The 15,163-nt window shown below is 39.2% G+C and overlaps 1 protein-coding gene across 5 annotated transcripts; it reads right to left on the reverse strand.

Annotated features, from left to right (window-relative positions):
• Nucleotides 1-1,267: 1,267 nt before the first annotated feature.
• RNF141 (ring finger protein 141) lies at nt 1,268-15,163 on the reverse strand. Of its 5 annotated transcripts, none has more exons than XM_027461662.3 (6): nt 14,910-15,151; nt 13,075-13,271; nt 11,233-11,341; nt 10,017-10,198; nt 6,922-7,029; nt 1,268-4,409 (listed from the first exon to the last, which is right to left on the reverse strand). In XM_027461662.3, exons 2-6 carry the CDS (start codon nt 13,254-13,256, stop codon nt 4,259-4,261), a joined length of 732 nt encoding a protein of 243 aa, XP_027317463.1. In that variant the 5' UTR covers nt 13,257-13,271; nt 14,910-15,151; the 3' UTR covers nt 1,268-4,258. The 5 variants fall into 5 exon arrangements, with proteins under 5 accessions (XP_027317463.1, XP_027317464.1, XP_005014961.1 ...); XM_027461663.3 differs by having other exon boundaries at nt 13,075-13,274; nt 14,910-15,149; XM_005014904.6 differs by lacking the exon at nt 14,910-15,151 and adding an exon at nt 14,407-14,554.

The raw sequence follows: 15,163 nt of genomic DNA on the forward strand, positions 1-15,163 counted from the left end.
TGTATTTCCAAATATATTAATAAATAATTTGAATCAAAGAGAAGTGCTCATTTGATTACCTGTTGAATAATATTCTTCACACCATAAGCCTTAACATGGGGCACAGTTCCATCCACATTCCCCAAACACTTTTTTTTTTTTTTTTTAAACTTCACACCTACGAAGCTTATGCACAGAGCTCAATATTTTACCCTCAATAGCTAGGTTAGCAAGGTAATCAATCACCCACCTCCTAATGCATGAATGGACATCTCAGATAATAAAAGTAAAGAACTTGTCAAATCCATTACAGATGTACCATTGATAAGAACAAGGCTAATTTACAGCAAATTGCGTATCTGGTGACGGAGCTCTGGGGTTACTTGAGAAGACCACTGTATCGGTCACATTACTTTCAGCTACATGGAGCAATAGGAAAAGAAGTCTTTAAGGTATGTTGCTGTACGATAAAAATGAGGCGTTAGAAGACAAGCATCTGAAGAGATGACTAGAAAAAAATCAGTTTTCTAGTAATTTTTAAGAAATGCGCATAGGCAGAATTCCAGTCACCACTTACAGCAAGTGAAAGTAAAACTTTATGGGAACTTATATTCAAGAGTGGTTTAGCACTCTTGCAGTCTTAGTCATGATATAATTTCTTCCATTACAGACCACGTGTATTTAGTAGATGCAGAACTAAAGGGCAGATGTCATGTCAAGATTTCAGAGCAGACAGGTTAACATACGGTTCCCAATCACATTTAAGGCACCCTGAGGAGGCTGCTGATCCAGGGTTCAGCAAGGCACAAAGTGTTTTAAACCTACAGCACAGAGATCTCATAGTTTGCTTTGTGATTCCAGAACTAGGATGAATATGGATTAGAAAGCCTTTATAATTCTGCACAGAATTCTCTTTGAAAGGAAAGATATACAAGATAAATATGCCATTTACCACTAAAAAATAAACATGTATGTCACATTGATTTGATGCCTAATCTTTAAACATACTAAATATAAACATTTTTTATTTTTTTTACCTACCTCTTGGTGTCTCTGTCAACTGTATGTTTTGCAGTTGTTAATTTCCTGACTTGTTAATGAATTCCTCTCTCATTTCTCACTTGGCTTCCAAAGATCCAAACAGATAAACCAAGCAACTAGACAGAAGCAACACTTACATCAATTATAGATTTAATTTCTTTTTGACCCTCCCACCCCAATTAAAAAAAAAAAAAAAGTCAAATAAAACCCAAACAGGCAAAATCTGAGAAGAAAGGATTTTCCCACCTTATCATTCTTAAACTTTATTATCAAAAACACAATGGACTAGCTTGCATACAAAATAAATCACAATTCCTTGAAAAAAATAATCCCCCCCAAAAAACAAAAAAACCTGCTTGATACTGTCCTTTTGAGAAGCAGAGATTTGTTTCCACCACTGCAGAACGTTCCAATTTTTTTTTTTTTTTTTTGAGAAAAATGGAGAAACAGCGAGTCCTTCTGCAGAGATGCGTTTAAGCTACCTTGCTAATACCACACTTTAACATTTGAGAAACCTCTGACTCATTATGACATTTAACCATACCATCTGCATGACGGAATTGGATACAGATTAAAATTCAGTTTCCAGACTTTTGTGGTATTAAAGCTAAGAGATTCTTCAAGCTTGGTATTTCTTCCAAAGTAACTTTATTGCACAATTCATACACAAATTTTAATATATTGGAATGTACTTAGCTATTAATACAATCTATAATACTTAAATTATATTTTCACTTTAAATCTGTAAGAAATCTTTACTTTAGCACAAGAAGATTCAGTTCTAATGCCCTCCACCTATAGTTATTCATATTAATTCACATTTTAAGGTCTAGCTTCTGGAACACACTGCCATGTCCCTGCCAGTGTGATTCCTTTTCCAAAATTGGTTGCTACCTATATTTCAGAATAGGAAATACCAACTGTACCAAATTACTATTTTTTCAGTGTTAATATACCTATTATTCCATCTAACATACAGTACATATATTTTACAAGGCACACGTTACGGTACCTACATCACAGCAGTGTGAATTATAAGCAACTTAATTAAAAAAGCTGTACAGAATACAAAGTTTACTTTTCACTATTTAATTATTTTTTGCATAATTTTATATTTTATATTGTATTTGCAAGTGTCATTATGCTACAATTAACAACCTGTTTGCATTCATTACAAAATTATATTTTATGAAGTTCATGTAAGTTCTCAGCAGGAAGTTAACTTATAAAATCTCAGTTTAGAAGTACAATTTTCAAAATACTTGAAAAATGAAGTTAGGTTGAAGCAAATTTAGATGCTTTTTCTGTTCCAGTGACATAAAAAAAGCAGCTTTTAAAATTCAAATGTGACTTTAAAGTCCTTAATATGGAGTAATGCAAGCTCAAGAAGCAAAATGAAACCAGACTGGAATATGATTACAACCATTTGTGAATATTTTAGTGGAAAATCCCTGACTATTGTAATTTTCAGCCCAAATAACTGCCCTTATGTAACCAAATAGTCCATATATATTCTGAAGAATACCTCATTGATATCAAAGGATTAACAAATGGGAAAAAAGAGTTCTAAAATGGTTCTAAAAATAGTTCATAAATGGATTTTTAAATAGTTAAATAGAGATTTATACATAAGCCATATTGGCTTTTAGATGATAACCACAACAGGAGTATGTTGCTTATCTGTCTAAATGTTTATGATAAACTTGACAACTGTGCCACAAGCCAAGCTTAAACGGATGCCCTATGATGTGCATATTCCTTAGCAAATAGAAGTATAACAGAGGAATTCCCCAAATTTGGTCATTGACATAATTCAATTATTTTTAGCCAATTTAGAAAAGTAACCCAAATGTGCTTATTTGTGTGTGTACATACCTTGCCGTTGAGAACTACTCTCTGATAAAAGGCCTTAGTCTTATGGCATCATCAAATTTGAACAAGTACGGCAATTAAAAATACAGTCTTAGAATAAGCAAGATATATGCTGATATTCCCTCAAATGATACAGTGGAGTAGTTCTCAACAGCCTCGAGTTAAAAGAGTTAAATATATTCATTAATTCATTCTTCACAACAGCAGTTGGTTGCCACAATATTATTTAAGCCAGAGAGGCTTAAGATGTGGTTTCCTGAATACTAATGATGACAATTTGTTTTAGACTATCTAAACCCAGCTCTTTAAAGATTTAACTCTGCTAGACAGAAATACACTGCTGAACTCCAGTCATAATATCCCTTTTCCCACATTGTCACATGCATATCTCACTGCAAACATAACTATTATCAAAGTAGAAGATTCTCTCTGCTACATAAAAGCATATTGCACTTGTAGATAGAAAGCACAGCACCTCACTTACCTAGATTATCACCTTGTAATCCTCAGTGTACCTAGTTTTATCGTTTGGAAAACTTAGGAGAAGCAAATAAAACCACAGCATCAGACTAAACTGCACCTTAACTGCTAATTCAAATAAAGTCATTTCTTTCAGATATGCCTGTTTAAAAATAATTCTGACTGTTCTTGATGAAAAAAATACAGAAAGCGATTTACTTTTTTAGGATTGTGTGTGAAACTTTTATGTTTTCAAAATAATGAGACTATGCTAAATATCCAATTAAAAATAAATACTTTAAGAGATTATCTAGTTAGAAGAATAACAGTAATTAATACTAAAACTTGTAGCAGAACAGATAGAAATCGGTATCTGTTAACTCTAAAAACAGCAAGACTGGCTACTGAAGAATAGGCAATGTGACATCTTCAAGTTTCAGCAGTAAAATTTCAAATCAGTAATCACTAGTCCTAACTCATCTTTATTCGTATTTGTCACGAACATAACAGGGACTGCTTTTAAGGAAAAGAACTGTGAGGTCAATCCATCTAACATGGTGTATCTTCAGTAACAGTACACTGTGATGTTCAAACAGCAGTTAGCAGTTGTAACTGTGTTGTTACTAACAGCTTCATCTAGTAGTCAAATTGTTAATTAATATCAAAAGTTACTGTTAAAATAACTGTTGTTAATGGTTAAAGAATTCACTGAAAGTACAGAATAATAATTAAGACTGCAAACACATACACTGGCTCATACATCCTGTGTTTTAAAAGAGCAACATAGATCCACAGCAGCCAAGAAGAGAAATAAAAGACTGGAAGAATGGCAACAAGAGGTAAAACCAGATGTTCGTGAAAACAAAAGCTTCAAGTGCTTCTACTACCGTCAGCTTATTGACCAGTGTCAGGGTCTGTGAGGCTGGCCTGCCTCATCTACCATGTTAAGGATGTAAGTAGCAACATCATCTTCTGTAGGTGCATCTGAAACCACCCAAGAATCGCTTGCCCCAGTCACTTGGCGACGACAGACAGGACAGCTCCTGTGACGATCACTCCTGTTAGAAATCCAGAGAAATAACTATTTTTCAATTATAATCTTTTTTCTGGCCCCCAAAACAAACAAACCAATGAACAACAACAACAAAAAACAACCCAGTGAAAACTTAAAAAATTATCAGGTTAATAGGATGAGACCTCCAATATCTTTTTTTGATTGTTTCAGAAGTTTTTCTTTATGACAAAGATTTGCCAACAGTTCTGAATGTGGCTCTAGTCTGTGAGTGATAAATTTGGTGTCATGTTCTGAGTTTGCTCATGCAAAACAGAATACATCTAGACACCTTCCAGAAAGTTTAAATGGTCTAAATTAACTCTTCCTATGTTTAGATATATAGCTGAGGTACTTCAAAAAACAGTCTCTGTAACCTTCCTCTGTAAAGAGAAAAAGGAATCCTTTTCCTAAATCAATCAGCCCACTGAAGTTTAGAATTGGCCCCTCAGAGTCCCCTTCCGCCCACTTACTCAGGTGTCTGAAGCAATTATGCTTCTAAGCTGTGAGCCTCTGTTACGTGCCTAGGTTAAGAAGGGATGAACTTCAGAAACTGCATACTAGAAAAGAATGGTGTAACTGGAACTGAGTTCAGCTGATACATCAGCCATAGTAGAATATAATCCATTCTCCACCATGATAGCTAAAATAAGCCCTGCAATGCTGATGTTAAAATATTTTCCTAGAAAAGAGATGACTGACTATACTCAGAGATCCACAAAGCTTTACTGCTTTTTCTTGAGCACGTATTACAAAGGTAACTTCCTTGATAAGCCATTGAAAAAGACACAAAACAAGTCATATGCATTATGACTTAAAATGTAAAATCATGTGGATTAACTAGTCAAGTCTCCAAGAATATCTATCATCGAATGCTAGACTGCCAGAACACTGCCTAATCCCTGTAGGTCTTCTGTATGGCCAGTGGAGAGAGCTACTCTCCTACAGAAAGCAATTTCTCGTTTTTCCAACAACTGATGTATCAGACAGACGCAGAAGCTGAAAAGCCGTTCAGTTTAGTATGAACATATAAGGTACGTTACAGAAACATTTCAAAGCATTGCTATTAAGACTAAATTGTTTCCTAGATAAACACCGATACATTTAGTACAATCACACGGTCACAGAATGGTTTGTGTTGGAAGGGACCTTAAAGGTCATCTGTTTCCAATCCTCCTCTCATGGGCAGGGATGCCACCCACTAGATCAGGTTGCCCAGGACCCCATCCAACCTGGCCTTGAACACCTCCATGGATGGGGCATCCACAGCTTCTCTGGGCAGCCTGTTCCAGGACCTCACCATCCTGAGTAAAGAATTTCATCCTAAAATCTAAACTAAATCTCCCCTCCTTTAGTTTAAAATCATTTCCCCTCGTCCTACCACCATCTGCCAGTGTAAAAAGTCACTCTCCATCTTTCTTATAAGCCCCCTTAAAGTACTGAAAGGCAGCAATGGGGTGTCCCTGGAGTCTTCTCTTCTCCAGACTGAACATACCCAGCTCCCTCAGGTCCGTATCTTTCTTGTGCTGCAGGACCAGACCTGTATGCAGTACTCTGGGTGGGGCCTCAGTAAGGTTGAGCAGAGGGGGATGATCTCCTCTCTGTCCTGCTGGCCACTCCTCCGTTGATGCAGCCCAGGATGCAGTTGGCCTTCTGAGCTGCAAGCGTGCACTGTTGGTGCATGTCAAGCTTTTTGTCCACCAGCACCCCCAAGTCCTTTTCCACAGAACTGCTCTCAATGAGTTCTTCACCCAGTCTGTGCTCATGTTTGGGACTGCCCTGACCCAGGTGCAGCACCTTGCACTCAGACTTGCCGAACCTCATTAGGTTCTCATGAGCCCACTTAACTAGCTTGTCCAGGTCCCTTTGGATGACTTCTCTTCATTCTGATTTTACCAACTGCACCACTCAGCTTGGTGTTATTTACAAACTTGCTGAGGGTGCACACGATCCCTCTGCCTGTGTCATTAATAAAGGTACCGAACAGCACCACTCCTAAGACGGACCCCTGAGGGACATCACTTGTCACTGGCCTCCACTTGGGCATAAAGCTCTTGACTGCATCTTTCTGACTGTAGCCATCCAGTCAATTCCTTATCCACCGAATAATCACTCTTCAAATCCTTATCTCTCCAGTTCAGAGATAAGGATGTCATGTGGGAAAAAATTAGTAAATTGTATATTTGTTTCAAAGGAAAGCACAACACACAGACAAAAATTCCTTTAATAGCTACTCCCCAGATAACTAATAAGATGGTCCAACTTACCTTCATATCTGCATACCCTTAAAAGCTACTGTTTTTTCTTCAAAAAGCAGCTTTTCATGAGATTTGTGGACCATAATGTACCAGCATCAGCATATGCCCTATTTTTCTCTAGTTTTCAAACAACATTACAATGTTTTGTAATTAAACATTAAATTCTAAGCAACTAACTAAGGAATCTGTCAGACCAAACTGAAACAAGTCAGATAAGCAGTGCATACTATAAAATAATGAATAACCTTTAATATCTATTACCATTTGTCAATGCACTTCTGGCAGAAACTGTGAGCACACGGCAAGATCAAATCAGCACGTCCATCCATGCAGATGCAACATTCGTCTTCATCTGTCAGTTGTTTGACCCTGCAGAAGAGAAGGCAGTATTTTCTCCCAGATGACAAGCAAGTTTCATATTTACGCCCTACCAAAAATACTAGTTACAACACTTTTCATAAAAAATTACTGATGGACAGAACAGAACACCCGCACTTATCGACGATGAAGATGTAGTCTCGTGGATGAAGTAGTTACATCATCCCATTCTATGTCAGCAGACACAACCTCAAGCTACCAACAAATAGCAGCAACTAGACTAAGTTAGAAAACACATTTATTTTTTTCTGTCATGTTGTACTTTTGGTGTTGCAAAGGGTTATGCAAATCCTTTTTCATATCAACAAGGGAAATGTAAATTGTAACTGTTACATATCACAGGACTGGGCCAAAGAACAGAAACACTGTTTACATTAAAGGCAGGAGAAGAATCTGCTTTCCTTTCACAGACTGTCGGGCTGAAATATTTCAGAATGAACTTGGTCACATTTCCATGTTCTGGCTTAACCCTAGGAAATGTGACAAAAGCACGCATGTTAAGATGCTTCACTACTGGAGGGCATGTTCTAATTTGACATGCCATCAAAACACCAAGAGCTAAACAGCTCATAAGATTGAAAAGCATCCTCTTCACTTGCAATACACTCCCCACTAGTGTTCCTTCATGTTAAGATTTCAAGTCAAGTTACCCCAGCTTTTCCAGTTAAGCTTCCAGGTATTCCTGAGTGTGAGGGGAGTTCAAAACCTAGATTGCCCACTGGGACAGATGCTTTCATTTTATCCATCTTCATTTTTTTTCAAATAACAGGTATCTGTATCTCAAGTTCACAACAATAGCATCTCAAATATTTGCATCACCAAGATTTCTCAAGCGTGAGAAGGTACAGAGAATCCTCAACTTTCACCGATCCAAGTAGGTATGATCCAACCAGTCAAGGCTCATATGCAAAACAGCTAGTTAAGTGTTCTGGAGTTTTTAGGTTTTAAAAAAACCCTGATTTGGGAATGCAGAGTAATTTTATTAACTGTACAGATTAGCCAGCTAATGAACAGTAACTAACATACTTTTGTTTTATTCTTCAGTAGGTTCTTGGAACTTCCTTTTCAGTTTGTTTTTTGAGAAATTACTTTAGAATGCAAGGAGATTTTCTGTATAAATACAGATGCTGATTCATGTACATCAAGAAGCACAGTTTCAAAAAAAAATAATACACATATATATATCTTTTGATTCCCCACTGTGTTCTTTGGACTTGCTCCCTTTCATTTCCCTCCCCCATGCAGCTCTGAATACTACCCTTTGATAATAATTCAGTCATTGAGACTTGCTGGTATATATACACAAGCACTTAAAACAAAACCGATGCCCTATTTACAATGCTTCTGGAATTTAAGACAGCTATAGGACTAAGTTACTGAAGAAATGGCAAAATATAAGAACAATAAACTAAGGAAATGTTTTTCTCTTCACTATCAGAAGGCATAAAGCAGTTACGGATATTTTGGAATGCTCTAAATAGGAGCTGTATGTTTTAGAGAAAGAGGGTATCATTCCCCATGTAAGAACTTAAGATAAGAAGAAGAATGAAACAGATAATATTTGCTATTTTTGGACAGTGACAGAGCCGAACAATGTCTAAAGGTGACCAGAGTTTAGGCAAGTTGGAGGATACCATGGAAAACCAATTTCCGAGGTACAAAATACTTCAACGTGCTTCAGGCTGTATTTTTCTGAATGACTTGAACAGCTTGGATAAAATACAGTTGGAAAATGCCAGCTCACTAAATCAGAGCATATTACCCCATCATATTATAGAAGTATGTTCATTTTTTGTGTGTGTTATTTGTCAGTAATACTACCTTAAGCAAAGAAGTTTACACGCACAGAAATAGGATGCTCATCTTCCCCATCTCAAAGTCTGAAAATGAAACTAATCTGGGAAACCTTATAGCTATTCATTGACTTTAGTAATACTTTAAGTTGTTTTCCACAAGCAACTGGTTTGAGGTTGTGGCAGTTTGTTTAATTAAAAGGCCATTTCTAGATATACATTCATCTTTGAAAAAGAGCAGGAAAATACACTTTCTTAAACGTGCCCCAAATATGCTACCTGATACTAGCATATTAGTAACTCAGAACAGCTAATAATTGAAGATTATTTGCTTCCAAATTTGACAAACAGGAACATGAACAAAAAGAGCATGCTCTGCAGGACACTGGCTTACAAAAAAAAAAAAAAAAAAAAGTGTGCTCTATTTAATGACAACACTGTTTACCCTGTTCTCAATCTAACAACTGGAATATGACACTAAGAAGAGTTACCAAGGTCAGCAACTCTACCTTACTTAAGACTAAGTTTGAACACTGAACTGATTCAGAAAGCTGGAAGTAAGGCATTATCACTAGCAACATTTCCACATAGGGAAAGGGTGAGCAGCTTCTTGCTGTTACATTCAATTTGAACTGAAGTTATTGCAGGTGTTGACCTCAGTCTTTTGCTTTTCCTCTAGTTAACAAAGCAGGATGTCAACATGTGTGAGACAGTTCACATTTTTCCAGTCTTACAAGTTAAATTACTACCACAATTGATGAGTTTCTAGTGGCAACAGATGGGAACTTTCACATGCCAAATTGTAGAAGAGGAAGAGAAAGTTTAAGTGGAACAATAACAAAATCTGTTTAAACAAACAGTGTCAAAATCCCTAGATTTGTAGCTGCAGCTGATTCCATTTCCTCCTGTTTCCTTATTCAGGAGATACAACATATACCATGTTTATATTAAAACTGACCAATAAAATGATTGTCCTGAAAGCTAAGCCAAAAGAATTTTAACCAAGTTCAGTGCAGCTCTCTTGGTACAAGAGAAGATGTGCTATTAATGCTCACAATGATAAAGTCTGCATCTCCGAAGTACGTGCAGTTTTGATTACTATGCGTTTGCAGTTCAGGTTTTACACACAACTTCCAAAATATTTACGTTTTAGCTGTGGTCAGAAGCTTAAGTATATGAAAATACCTTCCCATCCATAAGCTGGCCTGGCACGATGATACAGACATCAAACTCTCTGCAGTTTCTTCAGAAGTACTTCCCTGTGCAAGAACTCCTGCTGCTTGACTGGTAATATCTTTGTAAAGCTGAACAAACTGATACAAGTTCAAGATTCTTGAAGCTTCAACGATCCCACTTGCTTTATTTACCTTAAGAAATAAGAATTGTTAAATACAGTTATGTATCAGATTTTTACTGTACATTTATCAAAATTATTTTTATGCATTGCAGCTCTCATGACAGTAGCCACTTTCCCAACTGTCCATCACAGTGTTAGCAAATTGCAGTCCACTTCAGTAAGAGTTAGGATCTGAAAATACAGCACTTCTCTGTTTTCTCTTGAAGAACAGTTAGGACTACGTTCCTGGGACAAGGCAATTATCATCATTGCTCAGTTTTAAGCAAGCAGGGACATAATGCCTAAAAAATGGGTTAACCTTAAAACAGGGAAGAGAATAATCAGTCATTTCACATTTGAGCTGAAAATAGCTTGCAATGATAGTGGCCTTAATGAAAACTAACAGCAACCAAAAATTACAAACTGTTCATTTCAAAGTTTGAATGTTCACTTGGCTTGAACTGCACATTAAGCTTGCTTAGTGGTTTCAGAACCATCTACGTAAGTTATCTTGATAGGATTCACAGAGGAAAAATCTCATTAGTAAGAGCAACCTTAGTAAGTTTTGTCATGGTCTTCAAACAAGTAAATATTTAACATTTAGATTGGTTTTATAAGGAGTCAGGATATATACAGTTATGTTAGTTCAACTAACAATGCTCTGAATTGCTGGCTTACTTCATCTATTAAGGAACTATATAGTTCCCAGTTTGTTGTACTCTTTGATATCCATGAATCATAGAATGGTTTTGGTTGAAAAGGAACTGTAAAGATTATTTAGTCCATAATCACCTGAGTCATCTCAAAAGTCACATGAATTTGTAATTAATGGGCTGTAAGTGCACCATGAGAAGGTACCATTCCTTTAAACTTAGTCATGAAAGTGTTTTTGTTAACCTGCTTTTTGCAGAAATCTAGACTTTCTCTCAAATAATATCCGTGAATACATCACCTGTACCAAAATCAAAAACCTAGCAGGTGTTGGATTTTACCAGTGAAAGTGACAGTCCTCAAACATCTACACACAAAAACCCCTGCCAAATTAATTTTTTTCAGCAATCTTACTTTAGTACAGATTATCCGAACAACCACCTTCCAGAACGCTGAAGAATCAGAACCAGGCTGCACTTCAAATAACAGATGTTTGTCTTGCCCAGAAGCCAATTTTGCAATACTGAAATAAAGAAACATCAATCTAACGTTATGTGCTAGATATGCAAAGATCAGTAACCTCAGTTACTATAATATTATTTATTGTTTACCTACGTGCTTTTTATCCTAGAGTAGTGACCTTCTCTGCATGTCATTCAATATAAAATACATAGTCCATTTCATTTTAAATTGAACAGTGAACCTCACAAAACGTAAGCATCCCTTACAGACATTTTAATTCAAATATATTTTCACTGATTATTACAGTAGTCACACAATCCTGATATGCTATCTAGAAAGTTTATTTCCTTACCATGTATGTATATATAAAAGGAAAGCAAGTACCATTACATGCAGAAAAGGTGTATTTTTGTTAGCATATAGTAATAATGAAGCACTAAGCTTCAGGTGGACCTGAGATGATTTTTTTTTTAATGAAATACAGACACAATGGTCTTTCTATGAGAATCAGAACAAACTAAATTTACAGGCTAAAGTAAATGCTGTAAAGAACTACAAAAATTGAACAAGAATGATATTTTGGAATTAATTATACTGAAAAGTACTTAGATTCTCAGGTGAAACATAGGGTAACAATCTTCAAAATCCATCTACCCCAAATGTAGCTATCTGTTCTTGACGATGCAACAGACATTCATAAAAGCATGACATTGTAGAAGATATTTTTTAAACTGAATACAACTCTGCATTATAATCAAATGGCAAATGCTACCAAAACCCACACACACAAAAAACCCTTTTCAGCAAAACTCCTTTTCCGCCTCGGCCCATTTTATACCATAAATACTCTGCTTTTTTGTTCTTTTCTTTTTACTGTCAATGTATCAAACAAAACGCATGCTATTAAAAAATCTTACTTATGCAGCCTTTTGTTGTGGATTATCTTGGTCACTGGTTTCAAATAGTAAAGCACATCTCATTTTTTAATGAGGAATGACACTGCATGTCCAGAGACACAGAATCATTGAATATCCCAAGTTGGGAGGGACCCATAAGGATCATCGAGTCCAACTCCTGGCACCGCACAGGTCTACCCAGAATTTTAGACCATGTGACTAAGGGCACAGTCCAAACACTTCTTGAACTCTGACAGGCCTGGTGCAGTGACTACGTCCCTGGGGAGCCTGTTCCAGTGTGCAACCATGCTCTGGTGAAGAACCTCTTCCTGATGTCCAGCCTAAACTTCCCCTGCCTCAGCTTGACACCATTCCCGCGGGTCCTATCACTGGTGTTTACAGAGAATAGGTCAGTGCCTTCCCCTCCACTCCCTCTTGTGAGGAAATGGTCACAAATATCTGTCTCAGGTACCACCTTCCCTGAGTTGCTGTACTGCCTGTTTATAGGGCTCATAGTGCTACTTCCTATCAAATGTCACGGGCAGATAGGACACAGCATGGCATCTTTAGGTGGTTGGTGGAGGATGGAAGAGCAAGGGTGACAGGTAACACAAAAAGACGGAGCTAAACGTCTACCTCTTGTGAGCTTCTAAGAGAGAAGCGATGCTGGCAGAAAGAAGAGTATTGGAGAAAAGTGATTTTAAGGAGGAGAAATGGCCTTGTATTTTAAGTGCATTACAACCATTATTATTAAGTGAAATTACAACCATTACAGCTTTGAGATCCAAAGAAAACATTTGGAAACCAGATCGGTAGTCCTGGCTTAGCCAGCCCAGAATATATTGCATACAAGTTCTCTGTAGAACATGAAAAAGGAAGTAAACAAAATAAGGCTTACACATCATTAAGTTCAGCTACTCTTCCCAGAAATTCTTCATACGTTAGGAAACCACTTTCGTGAACCAAAGAGGCATGCTTTGCTACTTTTTCTGGCAACTTGTTCATTACAGTTTGTGTCTGGCTTGAAATTTGACCCATAGTGAAGTTCTTCACCTCAAATCCATAGCAAGAAGTTCTCATTCACTGGTAAAGCATCTGCTAAAAAGATTTTAAATAGTTACATTCACATGTTCTATGAATGGCTGCTCCCTTTCTTTCTTTTAATCTAAGAGTTTAGCTGCTTGCTAACCAGTCTAATTATTCTACAACACAACTTGAACAATAGTCGAATCAGAAACAAAAAAGAACACTTGCAAAAGACTGGAATGTAGCTTTAACAGTTCACGAATAATAAATTATTTTGCTTATAGCATTACTCGTATTAAATAGAGATTGCTTTGCATGCATTTTTTTCATCAATTCCATTGCACGCATATAAATGCACCCAATGGAATGGAAAACAACACCTCAAGATTAGGATGATAATCTGTTTTTTTAAAAGAAAAAAGGTCGCGTCTGTGAAAGTCAGAACACCTGCAACTGAACATATCACTGTACGTCTGCACACAGGCATTACGAGTTAGTTTTCCTAAGTCAGACTGACTTTGGCACCTCAGTGAACTCTCATAGCATTCTTAAACTAAGTCAAGGAATCCGAATTACTATAAACCAATTCCGGAATCAGTGAAACTTGCCTAATCCCTACCTGCACAGAAGACTCAACGTGAGGGTGTATCACTGAACTCACTTGCTCAAACCTCTCCAGTATCAACTTATTTCACTTTGAGTCTACACCCGTATCTTTTTCCCCAACAATTTTCACAAGGTTCTCCCCTGCGCCTTTTGATTCTGAAAGTATCTATTTACTCCCCTTGTTCACTCTCACCTAACACTGCTTCATGACTTCCCTCTATTTTATTTGTCTTGAGTTTGTTTTAATGCAAATTAATTCTGTCTGTACAGAGCTTGTAGGCTGTAATGCCAACTATTAGTTTCACGCCTTTAAAGGACTTCTAGAGGTCTGCAATAGCAAACTAACTGCAGAACAGTCTCAATTTTATACTAAAATGCAGAATGATGTGGTAGCAGCTGCATTGCGAACACACTGTGAGCAGCATCAGAGAACAACCCCTCACCTCCCCCCATGTGTACATAACGCTGCATTCGCCTACCAAACGCCCCAAAGCATGGCGTGCAGCTGCCAAGAGCTCGGCACGAGGGAAGTAAAGCCCGACACCCAGCATAAAGCACGTCGTACCCCAGTGCTCTACGCGTTACTCCCGCAATTCACCTAAGAAAGCAAATTTCTGATCTACTGTTTGACTTGCTATCGGTTTCTGTTCCCAAGCGGGTGTGCGCGCTCAACTCACTCCTCCGCTGGTGCTGGTCGGGGGCCGCTCAGCACCGCGCTGACTCCCCCAGCTGCCCCCCCACCCCGCACCTTCCCCCGGCGGCTCCCCGCAGCCCCAGCGGCCTTCCCGGCGAGCACACGGCCGCGCTGGGCTCCGGCTGCCCCCCCTGCGCCGAGCAGGCCGCACCGCCAGCCCTGCCCCTCGGCCCCGAGCAGGCGCCCAGGCCGCGGGAGCTCCCCCGGGGGCCCCTCAGCCGCGCCCGGCCGGGCCCCGCCCGCGTCACGGCCGCAGCGCCCGCAGCTGGGGCGAGGCGGGACAGGACGGGACAGGGCAGGGCTGCCCCGGGGCTAAACGGGCCCCGCCGCCCTCCCCTCCCTTCCCTTCCCCTGCCCTTCCCGGCGGGCGCTCCCCGGCCGCAGGCTCCGCGCCCCCGCGGGCTCACCGCAGCGGCCCGGCCCGGCATGGCGCTGGGCGCTGGGCGCCGCCTCACGGCACCGGAGCGGGGCCGCTGCCTCCCCGCGGGCCCCGGCGCTGGGCGCAGGCGCGGGGCGGCGGCTCCCGGCGGTTCCCGGCGGTTCCCGGCCGCTCCCGGTGACGCCGCGCGGGTGTGAGGGCAGCCCTGGGGGCTGGGAGGCTGCGCTGCGGAGGGCTCGGAGCGCAGGAAAGGAGCAGCTTCCCACGAGAAAGGGGGAGCCG

The sequence above is a fragment of the Anas platyrhynchos genome, chromosome 5, assembly GCF_047663525.1.
Source record: "Anas platyrhynchos isolate ZD024472 breed Pekin duck chromosome 5, IASCAAS_PekinDuck_T2T, whole genome shotgun sequence".
NCBI classification, from domain to species: domain Eukaryota; kingdom Metazoa; phylum Chordata; class Aves; order Anseriformes; family Anatidae; genus Anas; species Anas platyrhynchos.